Source organism: Octopus bimaculoides, chromosome 4 (assembly GCF_046866305.1).
Source record: "Octopus bimaculoides isolate indiv1 chromosome 4, ASM4686630v1, whole genome shotgun sequence".
Taxonomy (NCBI): domain Eukaryota; kingdom Metazoa; phylum Mollusca; class Cephalopoda; order Octopoda; family Octopodidae; genus Octopus; species Octopus bimaculoides.
The window spans coordinates 146,195,653-146,217,536 of NC_142931.1; the positions used below are offsets into that span (position 1 = coordinate 146,195,653).

The 21,884-nt window shown below is 37.1% G+C and overlaps 2 protein-coding genes across 8 annotated transcripts in view; one reads left to right on the plus strand and one right to left on the minus strand.

Annotated features, from left to right (window-relative positions):
• The window catches only part of LOC106881919 (uncharacterized), a 43,265-nt gene extending 27,006 nt beyond the window's left edge, over window positions 1-16,259 (plus strand). For both annotated transcript variants that reach the window (XM_014932441.3, XM_014932440.3), the window contains exons 8-11: window positions 1,784-1,860; window positions 3,468-3,575; window positions 9,478-9,536; window positions 10,962-16,259. In XM_014932441.3, coding sequence (XP_014787927.1) covers window positions 1,784-1,860; window positions 3,468-3,575; window positions 9,478-9,536; window positions 10,962-10,971 — 254 coding nt within the window. In that variant the 3' untranslated portion in view covers window positions 10,972-16,259. The remainder of the gene's footprint in view (window positions 1-1,783; window positions 1,861-3,467; window positions 3,576-9,477; window positions 9,537-10,961) is intronic.
• Window positions 16,260-21,884, minus strand: part of LOC106881912 (oxysterol-binding protein-related protein 1) — a 214,003-nt gene continuing 208,378 nt past the window's right edge. For 5 of the 6 annotated variants that reach the window (XM_089351689.1, XM_089351690.1, XM_089351687.1 and 2 more), the window contains one exon: window positions 18,396-20,174. In XM_089351689.1, coding sequence (XP_089207815.1) covers window positions 20,072-20,174 — 103 coding nt within the window. In that variant the 3' untranslated portion in view covers window positions 18,396-20,071. Of the gene's footprint in view, window positions 20,175-21,884 lie in introns of all 6 variants that reach the window. The other variant, XM_089351688.1, reaches the window with a different exon arrangement.

The window sequence follows — 21,884 nt, forward strand, 5'->3', positions numbered from 1 at the left end:
AGAATTTACCAATTTTATAATTGATTGGAATTTTATCTTAATTGATTGATCTTTCTGTGTATAAGCAAGGTAAGTGGTTAGGGTAGGATAAGATTGCTGTGTCTGTCTGTCCTCATGTGTGACACACAGACACACTTGTGACTCCACCATAATGACAAATACACGAAATTGACTGTTGTTGTACCACCTCACATTGCTGAACAACACCACAAGTGAATTAGTTGAGGTTTGTGGTTCAAAAGAGCAGAAATGAAAATAATAAAGTGTGATGATGATCAATGGAGGGTTTCGGTAATGATACAATAGGGGCCTGTGAGATGACTGAAGGTTTTCAGTAATGACACAGTGGGGCAGTAAAACCTTTTAGTGATGGGACAAACGAGATCACAAGATACATCAGTGAAGTAAGCTTACATGGAGGAGATTATCTGATTTGTAAAGTTATTGATCTTCGACAATGGCATAATTTTTGGTATTGAGAAACTCAAGGCTGATATCGATCTTTCCGTTAACTACAGTTCAATCTTTGGTCATTGCTGTTTATAGAAATGAGACTTACCACGATACACTATTTATTAAATATAGGCGTGGAGCAAGATGTTTGGTGAGGAAAATGTAGTTGTAATGTTCATCCATTTTTTTTTTTTTTTTTTTATGGCATCAGCAATGTGAGTGAAGAGGAATTTTTCCAACTGCATTATAACACCATTATAATCATCATTGGTATCTCTCGCTGCCAAGAATTGAATTGTATGGTTCTGGAAAAGCAGCACCTTTTGGCAGGTGATGCATCATACAAAACCTCCAATTTATCACCAGTTCCCTGCCATACATAACCCCTTTGCTCCCTGGTCTTCCCATTGTAGGGAAACGTCATATTGTGACCAAAGCTTCATCCATTGACTTAGCACCATGATCTTCCTAGATGAAATCCTTCACAAGGAAGGTCCACTCTGCCGATTCGGACAAAATTAGAAGGTCAGTCTTTGATAAGAATTGTAATTTACCTGAGTTCTCAGTGGCAGTTTTCCCAACAGTGCTTCGTGGACAGACACTTTGTTAAGCTGTTCCCAATAGAATTGGTATCTGGCATTCTGATGTAGCAGAATGCTCCTCTCACTCTTGCAATAACTTTGTGCTACGAAACAAAGATGATCTGATCATTCTGTCAATGATCACCTAACACAATTCACGCACAAGTTCATTTATTTTGTTCTATGATTAGGGTACCCATTATATATATATATATATATATATTGGGTTGGTGCATAATTATTGCGGCTTTTTTTTTTCAACAAATTTTATTCAGCAAAAACAATAACAATATTTAACAAAATCATCTTTAAATGCCGGTCTGACCGTCTGCCAATCAAATGGGAAGCAGTAATTGAAGTAGATGGTGAATATGCTCTGGAATAATTATTTAAAGATGTTTTTATTACATGTTGTTATTGTTTTTGTTGAATAAAATTTGTTGAAAAAAGCCGCAATAATTATACACCAACCCAATATATATTTATATTGCATGTATACATACTCATGTATAAAATATATTCTTAGATATATATTACAGACACGCATGTATTATATATATATATATATATATATATATAAAATCATACCTGCTATTGTTATCTATTTATGTATGAGTTTTGAAAGTTGTATGGGAGTATGTTTAAGAAGTGACATGTCTTCAGAATATCTCTGCAATAAAATTTGCTCCACCTTGCTGGTTGTCATTTATTTTAATGACAATTTTTCACTTTGTTTCCATTTCCTTCAGATTGTAAGAAAAAGAAAACCAAGACTAAGAATGCCTGTGCCAAAACTGTGATTAAAGAGGAACCACCAACTCCTGTGGTGAGATTTTCATTTTCTGTTTCTATTTACGCCTCATGCTCTGTGGCAGAGTTATGATCAGTCCTGCTGCTTTTGCTAAACATACCAGTATCTTACGCAGCATATAAAAGCATGCCGTTTGATTGGTTGGCAAAGATTTACCGAGTTGCAAACACACTCCAGCCTCTAGACTATACATGTGCTGTCGCCTCACTTTTCCTCTTGTATTACTACTGTTGCAACAGGCTCTGCTCTTCACAACTTGTTTGTTGCATACCACTGCCATTCAAACTCTGCAGTAACCATTTAAGCACAGTCGCCCATCCTCAAGATGTCAGACTCGACCTTTTTATACAACAGGTGTTAAGTTGCAGCTGACTAAAACTAAGTATCAGCTTCAAGTCTGATCAGTCTGAGAGGGTCTGCAAAGGTCATGGATGATAGCTTATTATTTTAAAAGATGTCTTGCAAGGTACTTGGTGACCTTGTCGGTGCAGGTGCCACTTAAAAAGTATCCAGTCCACACTGTGAAGTGGTTGGCATTTGGAAATGCATCCTGCGGTAAAAACCTTGCCAAAACTGACCTCACCTGTGCTTGTGCCATGTAAAAAGCACCAAGTCCACTCTGCTGAGAGGGTTGGACAGTTTGACCAGGTCGGCATGCTGGAAGGCTGAACCAGACTCCAGTCTGATTTGGCATATTTTTCTATGGCTGGAGTCTGGTCCAGCCTTCCAACATGCCGACCTGGTCAAACCGTCAACTCATGCCAACATGAACATTTATATATATATATAAGTTCAAATAAAAGTTACAAACTTCATTGAGAGATAGCAAAATCCTATGAAAGTTCTGGTTAGTTACCTGTACAAAGAATGTTGAACATTACAAATAATAGTAAAGATTGTTTGCCAACATAACATGGCAGTCCTGGTTTAGGACGAATGTTGCTGTAATTTAGCCCCAGGAGACATCGTCTCCAGCTGCCTATATGGCATGATCTGTGTCCTTATATTTTCGAACAGATAATATTCAACTGTAAGGTAACTATATAAACCGTGGTTTATATATATATATCTATTTAACTAAGAAAATAGAGAAACAATTAATAAATTATTTATTAATTAAAAAATAATAATTTATAGAGATGTTGTCAAATTTTAAAAATTCTTTTACTTGTTTCAGTCATTTGACTGCAGCCATGCTGGAGCACCGCCTTTAGTCGAACAGATTGACCCCAGAGCTTATTCTTTGTAAGCCTAGTACTTATTCTATCGGTCGCTTTTGCCTAACTGCAAAGTTACGGGGCTGTAAACACACCAGCATTGGTTGTCAAGCGATGTTGGGGGGGACAAACACAAACACACAAACATATACACACACATATATACATATACGATGGGCTTCTTCCAGTTTCCATCTACCAAATCCACTCACAAGGCTTTGGTCGGTCCAAGGTGCCACGCATTGGGACTGAACTTGGGATCATGTGGTTGGGAAGCAAGCTACTTACGTCTCTCTACTTTCTTACCTTATTTATATAGATATAGTGTGCTTGTGAATATGTGTGTGTGTGTAGTAGTAGTGGTAATTTGATATTTCTAAATCTTTAATTTTTTTCCCAAATCAGACAGCTGAAGATGAAGCCAAAACGATTCGTCGTCTTCGAAAGAAACTTCGTCAGATTAGTCTATTGGAAGAACAAAAGTCTGCTGGATTGTCACTTGATAAAGACCAGGTATGTTACTTCCATCGAACCTTTTGCTTTTAATATGTGACATTATGTCCCTCTCTGTGTGGTCATTCAGTCTGCTAGAAATAACAAACTAAAACCCCTATTATTGGAACATCTTTGTGGTTGTCTTTTGAAAACCCAGTTTGTATTTATCAGTATGGTCTATCAGTATGGCTGTCAGTAATGGTATATGGTACCTGCTTACAGCTAGGTGGACTGTGAATATGTCGTGATATGTCCTTCTTTGATTATTTTATCTTTTCTCATTTTCTCCCCCTCTCTCATCTTTGTCTATATGTTATGCTAACCCCTAACATCCAGTTCTATCTGTGACACCAGCCCCTTGCTTCAGTTTGTTTTGCTACACAGAATTGGCTTTTTTCTGGCCCCTCAGTAGAGGAATCTGCCTGCTACAGTTCTCAAGAATGTGTATATATATATATATATATATATATATGCATACGAGGGGAAGTCAAAAATTATCTGCAGTTTTGCCATACCATATCTTTATTCTTGTCACACTGCCTTCTGCAAATGCATGCTTATGGTTGGTATTATTGTGGTCATGTGACTGAAGTTTGAGCCTGATCACACCATCTTTCTTTCTGGCTTTACAGTGTAAAGCCTGGCCATTCCACTAGCAATGGGCACCAAAGAAGAACAAAGAGCAGTGATCCGAGAGATGGTAAGGATGAACTGGTTCACCATTTACCATCTCTTGGAGCTTGCTGAATCTTCTCGTCAGTGGTGGAGGTTGACAGGCGTCCTGCTCCCTGTCCGGGCGTCATGCTAGTCCGGTCACTTTTAAACTTCTCGATCCCCTCATACAGTCTTCTACATGGTAGTAATGGACTGTCCCCATATTGTGCTAAAAGCCTCCAATGAATTTCAGCACCTGACACACCTTCTGTCAAGAGAAATCAAATCACTGCTTTTTGTTCTTCTTTGGTGCCCATTGCTAGTGGAATGGCCATACTTAGACTGTAAAGCCAGAAAGAAAATGGCGTGATCAGGCTCACACTTCAGTCACATGACCATAATAGCACCAACCATAAGCATGAATGTGCAGAAGGCAGTGTGACAATAATAAAGATATGTTATGGGGAAAATGTGGATAGTTTTTGACTTCCTTGTGTGTGTGTGTGTGTATGTATATATGTGAAGGTGTAATGGTCCAGTGGTTAGGGCAGTGGACTCGTAGCCATAGGATCGCGGTTTCGATTCCCAGACTGGGCGTTGTGAGCGTTTATTGAGTGAAAATAAAGCTCTACAAGGCTCCAGGAGTGGGTGGTGGTGAACTCTGCTGTATTCTTTCACCACAACTTTCTCTCACTCTATCTTCCTGTTTCTGTTGTACCTGTATTTCTAAGGGCCAGTCTTGTCAGACTCTGTGTCCCGCTGAATCTCACCGGGAACTACGTTAAGGGTACACGTGTCTGTGGAGTGCTCAGCCACTTGCACATTAATTTCATGAGCAGGCTGTTCCATTGATCGGATCAACTGGAACCCTCGTTGTCGTAACCGATGGAGTGCCATGATATATGTATGTATGTATGTACTTACATTGTCAAGAATGTAAATTTGGTTTCCTGTTATTCTACTACTCAATCAAACAATATGCAAAGATTGTAACAGATATTTTCGTTCTGTTTTTTTTTTTTATTGAGCTTTTCCTAAATCTTTTACACATGAAATATTTCTTGTTATTGTAAGAAATTTTATTTCAGCCTTATTTTCTATCATACACTTCATGTAAGTTGACTTTGAATTGTTTTGCTGTAAATTTTTGTGGTTTGAATTTGTTCTGAAAAGTCATGTTTAATTCGGAGTCATTAATTAACAGGTGTTTACAGTTTTTGGCATTTTTTCATTTTACTGTATATCATCATCACCATCACTCATCATTCACTTCTGTATGCTTGCATGGATCAGATGGAATTTTTTGAGGCAGATTTTCTATGGCTGGGTGCCCTTCCTGTCACCAACCCACACCTGTTGCCAAAGTAGACGTTTTTTTTTTACATAAGATTGGAAAGAAACAACTTGTATAACGATGCCACTCATTTACATCTCTCATGTGATGTCTAGATAAAGCTACACACACACCCAACAGATTTCCTTATAGCTTCCTTCTAGAAAACCCCCTCACAAGGCTTTGGCTGGCCTGGAGTAATAGTAGAAGACACTTGCCCAAGGTGTCACACAGTGGGACTGAACCTACACAGTTAGGAAGCAAGCTTCTCAACTACACAACCATGCACACACACACATATATATCTATTTCCAATTTGGTCATGCGTCTCTGCTCTACCCCGAGTGATATTGATGGTAGCAAATTTCTGGTTTCTTCAATTTTAGGCTCTGAGGCTTTACTGTCTGGTTTCATGTCTTTGTAATGTGTATATCAAAGTTCTTAGTTTAGTAAATCAATTAGATTTAATTACAATCTATTCATACTATAAACTAGGTGAGGTCTTTGAAATTACTTATTGAGTACTGCCTTGGTACTTTACTAATACCTTGTGTCCTGAGAAATATTTCCATCTTAATTATGCATATGTGTGTGTGTGTCATTGTAAAGGAAAGCTGTTTTCCTGTGATGAAACACAACAGCTCTTCGCGTATTTGTGTTAAAATCTGCTGGAACTTAAGAATATTGTGTGGTAAGAAGCTTGCTTCCCAACCACGTGGTTCCGGGTTCAGTCCCACTGCGTGGCACCGTGGATAAGTGTCATCTGCTATAGCCTGAGGCTGACCAAAGGCTTGTGAGTGGATTTGGTAGACAGAAACTGAAAGAAACCCATCGTACATATGTGTGTGTGTGTGTGTGTGTGTGTGTCCTCCATCATCACTTGACAACTGATGTTGGTGTGTTTACGTCCCCCTAACTTAGCAATTCGGTGAAAGAGACTGATAGAATAAGTACTAGGCTTACAAAGAATAAGTCGTGGCATCAATTTGACCGACTAAATGCGGTGTTCCAGCATTTTCATGTCTTACAATTTGATGACGTCATCTTCCCTCACAAAATTTTCACTTGTAAAGAAAACTTGTACCTGAAGTGTACCATCTACACACTGCCACCAGGTTCATATCCAGGATTCACAATCAAAATATCATTTTATAATTTTCAATCTTTCTTGTGTTTTAAAGTTATTTCACTTTTGATTTTTTTTTTTTTCCAATCTTTTAAATTTAAAAAAAAAAAATTTTTTTTTTTACCCTTTCCTGTTCAGATCATTCTTCCAAATTATAATCCTTATTTATCCTCATTGTTTAGAATTAATTATGGATTATCTTGTGGCTTCAAGATGTCCATGATACAATTGTTTATTTTTAGAATGATATTATAGAGGAGGAGTGGGGGGCCACATCTGGCCAGTTTGAATATAAAACAGAATATTTGAGTTGGACTTGGCCAGTTTAAATGCTAAAGGATGGAAAAGGATGGGGTGGGTGAGTCAGATTAGGGAGTTTCTCTAAGTTCCTTGTTTTATAAGTTTTGTTCTTTCTGTTCAAACATTTAAAGTTATTTCACCATTTTTAAAATTTATTTATTTCAATATTTCTTACAAATGTTTAAAAGTTATTTTAATGTTTTCTGTTCCTGTTTTTCTTTGAAATGTTTAAACAAAAAATTTGGGGTGGTGGTGGTAAGAATATCTACATGTTTACCACATATTGAGAGGAGTGGTGGTGGTCTTTACATGTGGTACTACATGTTGGGTAAACATTGGCTGCTTTGGCCAACCACGTGTTCTGAAATGTCATGGACACTGCTCTTTCCTCCAGATCATCATCATTTAACATCCGTTATCCATGCTGGCATGGGTTGGACGGTTTGACTGGGACGGCACGCTGGAAGGCTGCACCAGACTCCAGTCTCATTTGGCATGGTTTTCTAAAGCTGAATGCCCTTCCTAATGCCAACCACTCCGAGAGTGTAATGGGGGCTTTTATGTGCCACCGGCATGACACCAGTATCTGCCACAACTGCGATTTTGCTTGGCTTGATGGGTTTTCTCAAGCACAACATAATGTCAAAGGTCTTGGTCATTGCTTCCGTGAGGCCCATCTTGAAACAAAAAAGAAAAAATAAATTTGTAAAGATTTAGTCAGTAAAACTGGTCAATCAGTGATTGTTTCCTGTCGAATAAATTGGGCTGTGCCAGGATATGAAGTATAAATTATTTCCGACATAACTTTTGTTCAACAATGTCCCTTACGACAGACATTTTTGTTTCGGACATGTCATTTTACACATACACCACTCCTTGTTGGGTACTTACCCCTTCAGCTGTACCCTTTTATTTTGGTACTTACCCCTTTAACCATTTGTTTTGCCAGTGTCCTTTCAAGCTTATATTGTTTCTGATTTTAATCCCCTTTTCTCTACAAATCCCCGGATTAGTTTTCTCAACACAGGTACAAAGCTACAGGTTTGCATGAGAAGAGTAGCTGATTAGACTGACCCCCAAAATTGAGCTGGTATTTATTTTATTGATCCCTAAGGATGGAAGGCAAGGCCAGTCTTGACACGATTTTATCTCAGAACATTTAGGAACAAACGTGGCCGATGCCAGTGCTGCCTTGACTGGCTCCCGTGCCAGTAGCATGTAAAAAGCACCATCCGATCGTGGTCGATGCCACCCACCTATGGCTCCTGTGCTGGTGGTACGTAAAAAAAAGCACCCTCTACACTCTCGAAGTGGTTGGCGTTAGGAAGGGCATCCAGCTGTAGAAACACTGCCAGATCAGGCTGGAGCCTGGTGCAGCCTCCTGGCTTCCCAGACCCCAGTTGAACCGTCCAACCCATGCCAGCATGGAAAACGGACATTAATCAATGATGATAATGAAACAAAAGACATTTTCTCTATTAAATTAAACAGATCCTACTTTTTGGAACGAGGTGTCTTACCTCCACCACGTGGATAATGTAGACAAATTATTCAATGCTAAGAACAGCCAATGATAACCTCAACATCATCCACGCTACGTTATGGGTTTCTTTCCCGAGACACAATGCTTTTATCCTGAATTGATGAAAGAGAGCATGAGGTCTGATGACACCAAAGATCTTCAAAACCCATCAATACTTAAAAGAATCTTAATGTTGACAGACAGACAGACACATTCTGAGTTTTATATATATATAGATGACTCACACTTGTTATAGACTCTTATTATTCTGTTTATGAGAGAAGTGATATTCTTTGAGTACGCACAGCTATGGTCTATGATGTTGGATTGTGTCAGTCTTTGTGTAAACATAGCAATGGTGCAGGGTTATGACATTCCCTCTAAAGATAACTGTGATGTGCTTGTGATCAGGAATTTGTGATCTTCTTTCTTTGTAATCATAGCTGTGATATGTGATACTGTCCTCTCAGAATTAAGTATTTCAGAATGCCACTTATCATCATCATCATTGTTTAACATCTTCTTTCCATGCTGGCATGGGTTCGGATGGTTTGACTGAGGACTGGCAAGCCAGAAGGCTGCACCAGGCTCCAATCTTATCTGGCAATGTTTCTACGGCTGGATGCCCTTCCTAATGCCAACTGCTCCAAGAGTGTAGTGGGTGCCTTTTACATGTCACTGGCACCTTACAAAGGTTTCAATTGCTTGTCATCTCCTCCATGAGACCCAACATTCGAAGATCAAGCTTCACCACCTTATCCTATGTCTTCCTGGGTCTACCGCTTCCACAGGTTCCAGCACTAAACTATATTTCTCAACACAGGCCGGTCCCTACAGTTTCTTATGTTACAGTCACATCCTCATACTAAAAATATTGTTCACACTTACTCTAACAATTCAACCAATTGTGCCCTGAATAAACTTTGTCAAATGTTTGAATTTTTACTGATTTAAAAAAAATTTTCTGTTCTTTTTCATTCATTAGATCGCCAAAATAGCAATGAAAGAGACGTTATGTAAACAACTCGAATCCCTAGAATTAAGGTCAGTCTGTTTATGAGTATTTTGATTCTTAAAAAAAAGAATAACTCTAGAAGACCAATATTTTGTTTTTGGGATTTAGATATGGGATTTCTCTTTTATTGAAGCTATTCACCCTCACTTCAACCTCCAAACATTGAAAGATGTCATTTAATGTATAGAGATACAAGCTACAAATAACTCTTTGTTTTGGTGATGCTGGTCTACACAGATTTTTATAACACGCCTTGTGTCTCCAAGTAATCTTCAAGCTTTGAGCACATGCTCTGTTTAATTTGAAAACTGAACACTGATACAAAAGAAAAATGAGAAGGCAAATGCTAAAAGTGGAACGGTAAATAAAAATAGAGAAAAGAAATTAGTTATGTCCCCTTTGACTATAAAGCCATAATCAAGCTGGTGATTGTAGAATAATTCAATGGAAAAGGTTCCAAAGCCTGCGAGACAACTGCTCGATCGGGTGAGGGTGGTGTCCTCCAGTTTGCCAAAAGGAATTTGTCCAGATGTTTGCATTTGCTGAAACTCAGCAGTGCAGTGGAATTCTTAGATCTAAAAAGAACGTGATCTTCCAACTATGCATAAGTTGCATTTCTTAGATCCATTAAGAAGAATTGGGGAGAAATGTAATCTCAGAAGGCTAAACCTCACAAAGAAGATAAAGGAGCTCCACAGAAGAGATGATTTTTGGTTGAAGCAACCATGCAGCCCATGTACAATGGAAAAGTACATGTAAAAATGTTGATGAAGATGACACACACACACGTGTGTGTGTATATATATATATTCTTACTACAAATCTCCTCTTATAGATGTAATAATCCATTCTTCTACTATTACCGTCTCTGATGAAGGGATACATTGGATCTTCCTTGAAACAGCTGTAAGACTTTATACATAAAATATAATTCTAACTTTGCCATTGGTCTCTTTATCCTTTTCTTTCTTTATACATATATATATATATATATATATATATATATATATATATAAATAGGAATGGTATGACAACAAGGGACTGACTGAGACCTTGATATTATGTAATTAGAGGAATTTATCTGTAATATAATATGTGACAATTATTCGGTTGCCTGGATGTTGGGGTGGAAATCTGCTCTGGCATCTCGTCAGTTAAGACAATCAAAAAATGCCAGACATCCGAAACTCAGTGTTTTATTATGACAACCAAATAATTGTCACATATATTGCAGATATGTGTGTGTGTGTGTGTGTGTATATTTGTTGGTGGGGGGGGGGGATCACAAAGAAGGTGAGTATTCAAATATAGGCTTTGTCGGAAGCTGAGGTAGATTTAGTGATGTTGTTTTAGAGTATAAGTCCAGTGTGCCTTGCTGAGGTTCAAGTAAATCAGCACAGTTACCTTTCAAACACTGAACTTCCTACAAATGGTTTTTCTTTTCTCTTTTCCAGAGACCATTGATGACTAGTGGAGCCTTAACTGCCGAAATTCTTTGAATTTATATATTCAGAAATATTTTATTTTCCTTTCTAAACATTTGTCAGAAACCTGGTGAATACTGAACTCAAGACGTTTGAGTTTCTATCGCAGCAAGTATTGTGTTGTCCTTAGACAAGACTCTTAACACAACATGCTTTGCAAATAATAATAATAATAATAATTTTTTAAAAAATCATCCCACCTTTTAAAAAAAAAATTCTAATAATCTAATATTTTTTCCCCTTAAATTCATTTTCCATTACAAGTTTGGAAAATGCATCAAAATATGAGAGAAAATGATATCTGAGACTTCAAATTGTTTGCTAAGGGCTTGTGCAATCACTGTGAGCTGGAATTAAAAAAAAAAAAGAAAAGAAATTGTCTCATGACATCTTTTTGTTGCTACAAGTTCAATTCTTCAATTGTTAGTTGAAGTTACACTCTAACCTCCAGCCCCAAATCTCTTGTCTTAATCCTAATCCTTAACCCCTAACCCCACATCAGCTGTATGATCGAACACCACGGGGAAAATTTCTTTCACATTTGACTCAGTAAATCATTAATGCTGAGAAGAAACCTTTAAATTTCTATTAATGTAGAAGAATGTAAGTTTGGTCTCAATAAGCTAAGGTCATTAATTTTTAATTAATCTTTTTCACTACATCACAACTTGCTCAAAAATGTCACCCCAAACCACATAATTGCCTTCACATGACTGACATGTTAAGATCTCCCTTCATATTTCTCTGGTAGAATCATTAGAGTTGGACTTAAATACTAAGCAGCATTTCTTTCTACACATGTTCTGGTTTCAAATTCTGTCAGGGTTGGCTTTGCTTTCATTCCTTTCGGGGTTGATGAGTACCAGTTGATCACTTGGGTTGATGTAATCCACTAGTGCCCTCCCATCAAAATGTCAGGCCTTGTGCCTATAGTGGAATTTATTATTATTATTATTATTATTATTAATGCTCTGAATTGGCAAAAACCTTTTTTTATGCCAGACATAATGCCTAGCAGTCTTTGTTCTGGTCCTTTTATAGTCTGAGTTCAAAGACCATCAAGGATGATTTTTGCCTGTCATCCTTTCATGGTCAATAAAATAAAGGAGCAGCTAAAGACTGACAAATGACTTGTCCCCTCCCCTCAAAATTATCAGCATTCTGTCTATATTCAAAACTTTATTATTAGTGGGGCAGTTGTTGGCATTTATTTGTAGAGAATCGGACAGACTGTCTGGCAGTATTTGCGTTTCTTTAGGTTCCAGTTCCAATTTTGCCATAGTTGACTTTCGTCTTTCGTGTTATCATAACAATCACCAATTGTGACAGTTCCACCATTATTATCTCACTACTTGTACTATTTCTATTTGTGTTGCATTTTGAGTGAACCTCCTATTCATTGTATTACTATTGGCTTCACAAATGATAGAATTATGAACATTACCATTACTAGCATTATTATTATATTATAAAAGAAATCATTATTATGAATAACAGCAGCAACAGTATAAAGATGAGGAAGTGTAATAAAAGTAATGATAATAATTACAATAATAGTGGTAGAGGCTACGGCAGTTATATTAGCAACCATAATGGAAATAAGATAAATTAATCTGCAAAATGAGGCAGTATTACAGTGACCTATTGTGGTATAACACTCCCCATGGTCTACAAATATTATACAATTGGTTAGGAAGTTTTCCAATGTCTTGGAGAAGCACTTCCCTCTGTCTCGTAGCTATAGTAGAATCTTTAACCAACACAAAATTAAGCTCTCTTTTTTTGTATAACACCTATTCTGGTTGATAATGCTGCTATTAATCAGCTTAGGATTAGTAAGGATTCCCTCAATAATAGTAATGGCATTAACCCTACCTGGAATTCATTCTTGCTCAACATATCGTGTATGTAGCAGTCTGTGGGCTAAGTTCCAACACTCATTCGATTAGAGATTATAATCCTGTTGGTGGTTAGGGGCAATGATAGTCTAATAATAATAATAATAATAATGATCAAATATATTAGTAATGGCAATCACAACTGTAATGATAATATGAAGAATGCCAATAGTTGTGTTACCAGTAATTGTACAATGAACACCCATCATTTACATAATAATTCTTATAATAGTGACATACTAACACCCTGGCAGTTACAATGTTAAATGTTCCAGCTGATCCAATTGATGGAACAGCCTGCTCGTGAAATTAATAGGAAAGTGGCTGAGCGCTCCTCAGGCCTCCTTAATGTAGTTCTCACGGAGATGTGACGTAACACAATGTAACCAGGTTGGCCCCTTGAAATACAAGTACAACTCAGTTTTGCACTGCAGCAATAAAGTGAAATCAAGTGTCTTGCTCAAGGACACAACATGCCATCGGGAGTCAAACTCATGACCCTCTGATCGTGAGCCAAGTACCCTGACCACTAAGCCACAAACACCTTCAATATTGTCTATAAATGTAACATTAGAACTCACCTACGTATATTTACTTACTCAGAGGTGGGTTGAGAAATAACACTATCTATTCCCTTTGTCATCAATTCATGAATCTGTACCCTTCACATTCTCCCTATTTGTCACCGATGACAGAATGTCCCATACTCTGGGATATCCCAGAAACAGCTGTAAGACCTTGAATATTTTTCCAATAATGTATATGACTTGAGCTGTTTGCCTTAACGTTTGTTGTCCTCTTTAACAATTCTATATCCGTTGCATCGGAAATCTGCAATGGCTCCATAACTACCTTCTCGGCTGTAATCTCGGAGCCCAAGTAATCCGTTACAGCACTTACCTTGCGTACCTAATCTATTAGATCACCTGTGAACTAAACCCCCATACTTTGTATATTTACTTATGTAGGTTCTTCTTCTTTCAAATTAAGATTTATGTAATCTACTTCACACCTTTTCGAAGGATAAATGAAACGAAAGCACTGTTCTCCAGAAAGTCTGGGAGTTAGAAAACAAAATGTTGAATTTTGTTTTCATTTAATGTGGAGCTTTATCACACACGCTAAGCCATTTGTTAACAATAGATAGGATTGTAATCTCTGCTGTATGGAATTGTTGGAAATCTAAAATGCACAAGAGAGGTTCTTTTATTCTTTTACTTGTTTCAGTCATTTGACTGTGGACATGCAGGAGCACCACCTTTTAGTCGAGCAAATCGATCCCAAGACTTATTCCTTGTAAGCCTAGTACTTATTCTATCGGTTTCTTTTTTGCCGAACCACTAAATTATGGGGAAGTAGACACACCAACATCGCGTGTCAAGTGAAGTTGGGGGGACAAAAACACACACATACATATATATATGGCGGGCTTCTTTCAGTTTCCGTCTACCAAATCCACTCATATGGCATTGGTCGGCCCGAGGCTATAGTAGAAGACACTTGCCCAAGGTACCACGCAGTGGGACTGAACCTGGAACCATGTGGTTGGTAAGCAAGCTACCTTACCACACAGCCACTCCTGCTCCTGTTTGCTTTTAATAGATTGAACAAACTAAAGGTTTATACTTCTATAGGACTGAATGCTAAACCTGGGGTACATACCTTCATCACCAGTGACAGGATTTATGATTTATCTTCGCAGCCTAGCATACCTCTGTCATTATGGTTGTAACTGATCATATTCAAACAACCCTTTGTTCTAACGACACATACTGATGATTGTTAGCGGACGTTAAACGATGATGATGATTTTATATTCCTCATTATTTATATTTAATAACTTTTTGTCAGTTTACTTTTAGCACTGGGTTATCTATAATAACTGTCACCATCTCTAGTTACACACCTAATTCTTTATAATTTATTATTCTATAAACTCTCTTGACACTATTTAGCATATAGGGCCTCTGTAACTCTTACAATTTTTAACATTGTCTTATTAAGCCCAAGAATTACATTATTTACATTTGACGGCTATTTGTCCTCATCTTGTTTGTAAATAATTCCTCCTCTCTTAAATATAGAACTGTATAATCCCAATAATTTTAAATCACTAGGGAATGTTTTATCTATTGTACCAGAACAATTTTAATTAACTTACTTTATTCTAAATAATTTCTGGCAACTTTGGTTGTTATAAACATTAATGCCTTTGGATTATCACGTTTATCAGTTCTGCTTTTCTTTCTCAATTAAGCTCTGGTCTTTCAACTGACAGATTCTTTGCAGCTAAGTAACCGATAACTTCTTACTGTGTTGGTCAAGCTCTCATTATTATTATTCTAGGATGTTCATTTATTCATTCATGCCAATACCATCTTCCTCTGTACGTGATTTATCTTTTTCTTTCTTTTCCTTTTACCTCCCCTTCTTTCCTTCTTCCAGAATTCTGCAGAGAACCGAGCTCAGCTGCAGTTTTAACTGCCATTATTTGCTGGATCTCTTGTCACTACATTCCGAGTGCAAGTTCCGCTGAGGTCGACTTTGCCTTTCATCCTTTCGGGGTCGATAAATTAAGCACCAGTTGCGTGCTGGGGTCGACGCGATCGACTATCCACCCACACTCAATTTCCTGGCCTTGTGCCTATAGTAGAAAGGATCATTAGCTGAATCTCCATTAAATGATGCTAATATACTTGTTGTTCAATAATATTGTTTTGGATCAAACGAATGCTGACTTTTAAGGTAATATTATAACAGTAAACGTCTCTTTTTTCCCCTTTGAGCCACATTGGCAGCTGCCTTTGAACATGTTTTGATGGGGGACCAGATGTCATGCTTGGTTCCTTATTATCTGCAACTGTTGGTCTTTGTGGATGAGGTCACAAGACTTAATGACTTCTTTAGGATTATTAATGCCTTTAACTGCCCTTATATTTGACTTTATTCTACCATCCACCCCTCTCGATTGGCAGGTTGCAGACGCACCCACCTTCAATTTCTTAAATGTTGGTAATTATGATTTTAACTTCACTTGTTGATAAATCAACCAGTCACACGTTAATATGGTTGCCTGATAAGTTGGGTGTTATGTAGCGTTAGACAGTCTAACTAAATTCTATTATGCTTATGTCATAATATAGACTCTGAATGAAATAATTGAAGCAATTACCAGAAAGGCCCATTAGTCTATATAATATATATACACACTCACATACATACACTGTGCCTTGGAAAAAAGATGGGATGGCCATGGCTGGAACGTCTTTTCACACAAGTTTGCTCAATAAGGACTGACTGACAGCTAAACAATAACACACAAACATATCTTTATAAACATAAATACATAAAAAAAACAAGCTAACACCAATTGCTTTGAATTTGTTTATTCCAATCAAACTTTTAGATATGCCAATCTATACAACTTGTCTTGTCTTATTTTTTTTTTCTGATATTTTTTTCTTGCAATTAAATTTGCAAAATGAAAAGTTCTACAAAAATGGAAGATGTTCTTCCTGCCAAAAATTAAAAAAAAAACAATTTTAGTCTAAAGTTCAGTGATTGCTGGTAATTAGTAATTGTGGTGGTGATACTAGAATGAAGAAACAAATTGATAAGGCCAAAAAATGAATGCTTGAATGGTGAGCAATTCTTTGGACTTGTTCAAAAAAGAATAAAAAAAAAGAAAAAGTGACAAGTTCTTCATTCTACTAATGATTTGATGGTTTCTTGCAAGAAAGGCAAGGCAAACTTTTGTTTTGGAGTAATTCCTCTGAATGGATTTGGATTTACACCAATCGGAGGGGGGGGGGGGAGAGAGAAAAATACAATTTGTTATGAAATACTTTTAATTGAATTGGACATAAAGGGTGTCATAGAAATTAAAATTCTTTACCCTTTTTTTTTTTCTTTCTTCTATCCTACAGGTGCTCAAATAGTTGATTGTATTTAGATATTTACACAGAGTGTAAGGAAGGGGTTCGTATGCAGTGTTGAAACAATCATTACTTTCTATTGTACTGCAGCTCTACACAAAAAAAGCTCCATAAAGGTGAGGGCTACTATTTTCAGGCTTATTAAAACAGTTCAACACTCAGGTGTTAAAGTGGTCGAGAAACAACTGGAATTAAGTACAGATTCCGGTGTAAGAGTACAACTTGTAAGGCAGAAGTGAGTGAATTTTTATCTAAGAATGAAAAAGACTGCTTGCCTTCTGACATTAAAATTCTAGTTGAGATTATTGTGTAACATAAGAGTGTGTTCCAAGGGAGGGAGATTTCAACAGACAATAAATGTTGGGGGGGGGGGGAATTCTCACTCACACACACACACCTATACACACATACAAACACTATTGATAATGCTTTTTTTATATTAAGCAGAAAAGATCACCTATGCAATATATACACATACAAATATGTATATATGTATATATATATATATATATACTCGTGTGTATATATAGACACACACAAAGATATATGTACATCATACACTTATGTACATACATATTTATATATATATATATATAGTAACACACACAAATGCATATCTTTTGTACAAGCTAAATGTATTTATATAAAAATGCCACATTCATTTAGACATGGAGGTCTTAGGATGGTTCCCTCTACCTAAACAAATGCTATTAAGGTACTAAAAACCAACGTAATAACTGCCAAACTGGCCGAAGACTGTTGCCATCAATTCGTAAACTAATTGGGTCATTGGAGGTCAAAAGCCTGAATTGTAACTGAACACACAAGCCTCACATGTGTATTTGACCCTTTAACTGACCATATAAAGTCCAAATGTTATGTTCAAACTGGCTAGATCTGGCCTCTCAAACTTACACTACAATGCCATTCTAAAAACAATTACATCAGCAAAATCTCACAACTCGGAGATAACGCATCATAACTTCAAAATGAAAATAGATTAGCATTAGATTTGTCAGAATGATCTGAACACCAAACGACTAAACCTTCAACTGGCTACAATTTATGTATATATACATACACACACTCATAACTGGGTGAATGTGTGTGTATATATAAACATATATACATACACACACACACACACTCATAACTATATATGTATGTATATATATATATATATATATATAGTAACCAAGCAGAAATTAGTGACTCAGGAGCCTAGAGTTTTGTGTGTTAGCACTTAACAAACCCACAGAATTCTTGGCTCTTCAGTCAGTGGTGCTGATTATTAATAAAATATACACAGACATATATATATATATGTGTGTGTGTGTGTGCATAGCAATTAGGTGGTTGATCTTTCAGCAAAATATTAACAAAATCGATTTTTTTTTTCTATTTGATGGAGGCATAAATTTGTTTTTCTTAAAGAACAAAATGAAGGGCAAGCAACAAGTGAAAAATGTGTTTGTGATTATTCCAATCTAATATATTACTGGTATTTCCATGTTTGCTTGCTTAATCAAGCCCCTGCGAGGGATGAAAGGGAAAGCTGACCCTTGGCATGGTTTTGTTTTTTTTTTGATGGGTCGATGGAAGTACAACACTATATTTTGCAAAGTCTTTTATGAATTCAGCCCCTGGTTATAAGGTATGAAACAAACTAATACGGTAATCCCACTTGATCTCCAACACAGCAATGTAACAAATAACTTAGGTATATATAAATGGGGGTTAGTGGGATGGGGACAGAACACTCTTTCCCTGCCAAAACAAAAAAAAACTTGACAGGAATGATCTTGTGAATGCACTGTTGTGTGAGTTGACGAGGGCATGAGTGGGGCAATGACCTTTCGGCAGTGACCTTCAGTTCCATCAAAAATATTTAAGGAAAAAAAGAGAAAAGGAGGAATTAATTGGTAGAGAGGAAGGTTTGGAAATTGAATGTGGACAAAAAGGGAAATACGTGGGCTCAGTGAGAGGACCAACCTATCAACCTGTGTTTGTGAGAAAAGATAGGACAAGGTGTCAGTTAACGGTGAAGAAAATATTATGAAGGAAAAAAAAACTAGGTTTTACTTTTTTTGTTTGTTTGAAAGATAAAAATAATTATTTGGAACCGTGATGTGGAAGTGTGTATGTCTGTGTGTGCATGTATGTATATATATATACTTACACACCACTCATACGTACAAGCAGGCATATATGCATATCAACACAATCATGCACATATATAGTTTATGTATATACACACACACATATGCATATGTGTATGTCTGTATGCATATCTATGTATGTGTGTATTTTGTCCAAAATTTTGTAAAATATAATTTTTGGTAGCTACAAAATATAAAAAACTAAATTTTATTGCCAGTGTGTGCATGGATGTGTGTTTGTGTCATCTGCATGACAGAAAAACTGTCTTCATTAATTCAATATACAATTCATTAGTGTTAAGGGGATTGTCTAATTAAACTGTTTCATGTCTGTGTTTGCAATTGTATTTGTGTAGACATATATGCAGATTGATTTTATACACTTTTGTAAACAAATGTGCGCATATATATATATGTGTATGTATGTTTGTCTATATATGTTTGGTGTTACAAACAGGAAAACAGAACTCAAAACATGAGTGTATATATACATTGTTTAATCAGCAGAAGTTACAAAGTAACTGAGGGGCCCAGAGATTTAAATAATGGCCAATGCATGGCACTCTTGGTCCTTAAGTCACTTTGTAACTTCTGCTAATTATATATATATATATGTTCGCTGAAATATTTTCCGACAAAATTATAAACTCTACACAATGCATTAAGTTTTTTTTTTTTTCTGTGTTGCATTTTTGTGTGTGTGTGTGCTGAATTGTGTCGGTGTCCACTGAGTGATTCATCCACAGTGTTGCTAATTAAATAACCATCATTAACTCACCAAATTACATTTCAATATCTGTACAGTGCACATGTGATGATGTGTTTCAAGTTCAAGTAAGAGATTGGGTGGGGTACAATAGCAGGGTGGGCTGACAATCTCGTGCAGTAAACTCCACTGCAACATGTGGAAAACAACAAACATGTTGCAACTGTGCGGTGTGGGCCCACATGTTGACACAATCTGCACTGTACCCACCAACCAAAGAAGACAAAACAATGGTCGTTCCTTCAGTGGAAATCAATTTGCATATTGAACTGTTATTGAATAAACATTAGACTAAATTGAAAAAATGAAGAATGAAGGATGGTCAGAATATATCTGGACATCTTGACCAATCACGCTGCCAATAGTCTTTGTTGAAGAGCCAGTCTTCTTTACCAGTGGTCGGGTGGATACCATAGTGGAACCATCTGAAATACAGAGAAATAAACTGAAGTGATGGTGAAGGTTATGTTGAATGTTTATATAGTTGTACTACATACTGCAGTGGTCTGTTGAAAAAAAATATATACATAAATCAGGCACGTGCCATCAGTAAGTACCCAGGGTAGGCAGTTGGTAACCTTTATGTAGTAAAACACGTGAAAAAATAAGTGAAACACAGGCGCGCGCGCGACTGAGTTGGAGGCAGGTTTACTAATGCCGTTATAGCACAAAGAAAATGGTGTTGTAGGAATGTACACAGCATGCGTAGCTTTAATACTAAGATTGAAAGGCAGGGGTGAATTATGCCTACCTTATCTACAAAAATACAGAATATTTTGTATTTTATGCATAGAAATCAGAGTAACCTTCATAATTTTATTGAATTTGGTGCATATTTTTGCCTTGAAAGGAAAATGTTACTATCAATCTATTTTATTCAAGGAAGGGATTGCCTACCTAGGCAGTACATCTCTGATAAATATATATACTAAACAGATTGAAGATGGTGGTATTATCATCATCATTTAACGTCCGCTTTCCATGCTAGCATGGGTTGGACGATTTGACAGGATTGGCGAAACCAGATGGCTACACCAGGCTCCAATCTGATTTGGCAGAGTTTCTACAACTGGATGCCCTTCCTAATGCCAACCACTCCGAGAGTGTAGTGGGTGCTTTTACGTGCCACCGGCATGAAGGCCAGTCAGACGGTACTGGCAACGGCCACGCTTAAAATGGTGTATTTTACGTGCCACCTCCACAGGAGCCAGTCCAGCAGCACTGGCAAGGATCTCGCTCGAATGTTTTTCTCGCATGCCACCAGCACAAGTGCCAGTAAGGCAATGCTGGTAACGATCACACTCAAATGGTGCTATTTACGTGCCACTGGCAATGATCACACTCGGACGGTGCTCTTAGCGCTCTACTGGTACAGTTGCCCCAACAGGTCTTCACAAGCTGAGTTTAGTGTCCAATGAAGGAGAGGTTCGCATGGGTGCCAGTCATCGAATTTGGTTCGATTTCGATTTCATTTGCCTCAACAGGTCTTCGCAAGCAGAGTTTAGTGTCCAATGAAGGAAAGGTATGCATAAGTGAGCTGGTTACACCCCTGGCATAGGCTGCGGGTTATGGTCTCACTTGGCTTGCCGGGTCTTCTCACGCACAGCAATGTATGTATGTATATATATATATATATATATATATATATATACATATATGAATAACACTAATAGTACTAATAACTATATCAAAGGTCGTGCTTCACCACCTCATCCCAAAGGCGACAATTGTTTCAGAAGCAAGTGGAATCATTTCGGCCATGTGCACATTGGTTTGTACAGATAGAAATGACATAAATTCAAACACTGATTTATTAAGTCACGAATAAACGTCTCAACTGTCAACTGATCAGACTCGTTAAAGTTACAGGTGGTAACTTAATTCATGAATTGAATTCATTTGTCATTATTTAGATTTACATAATTTGCATCTACAAACCAATGTACAAGGTCTCATCAAAAAGTATCGGGACTCATGCTATAAATAGAAAAACTAAAACCACAATTTGGCATTTAATCTCTTTCGAGTCGTCTCCTGCGGCCACACACTTAATCCAGCATTGTTTCCATTGATGGAAGCATTCCTGGAAATCTTTTTTTTTTAGGGATATTGAACAGCTGCCATGTTTCATTTTC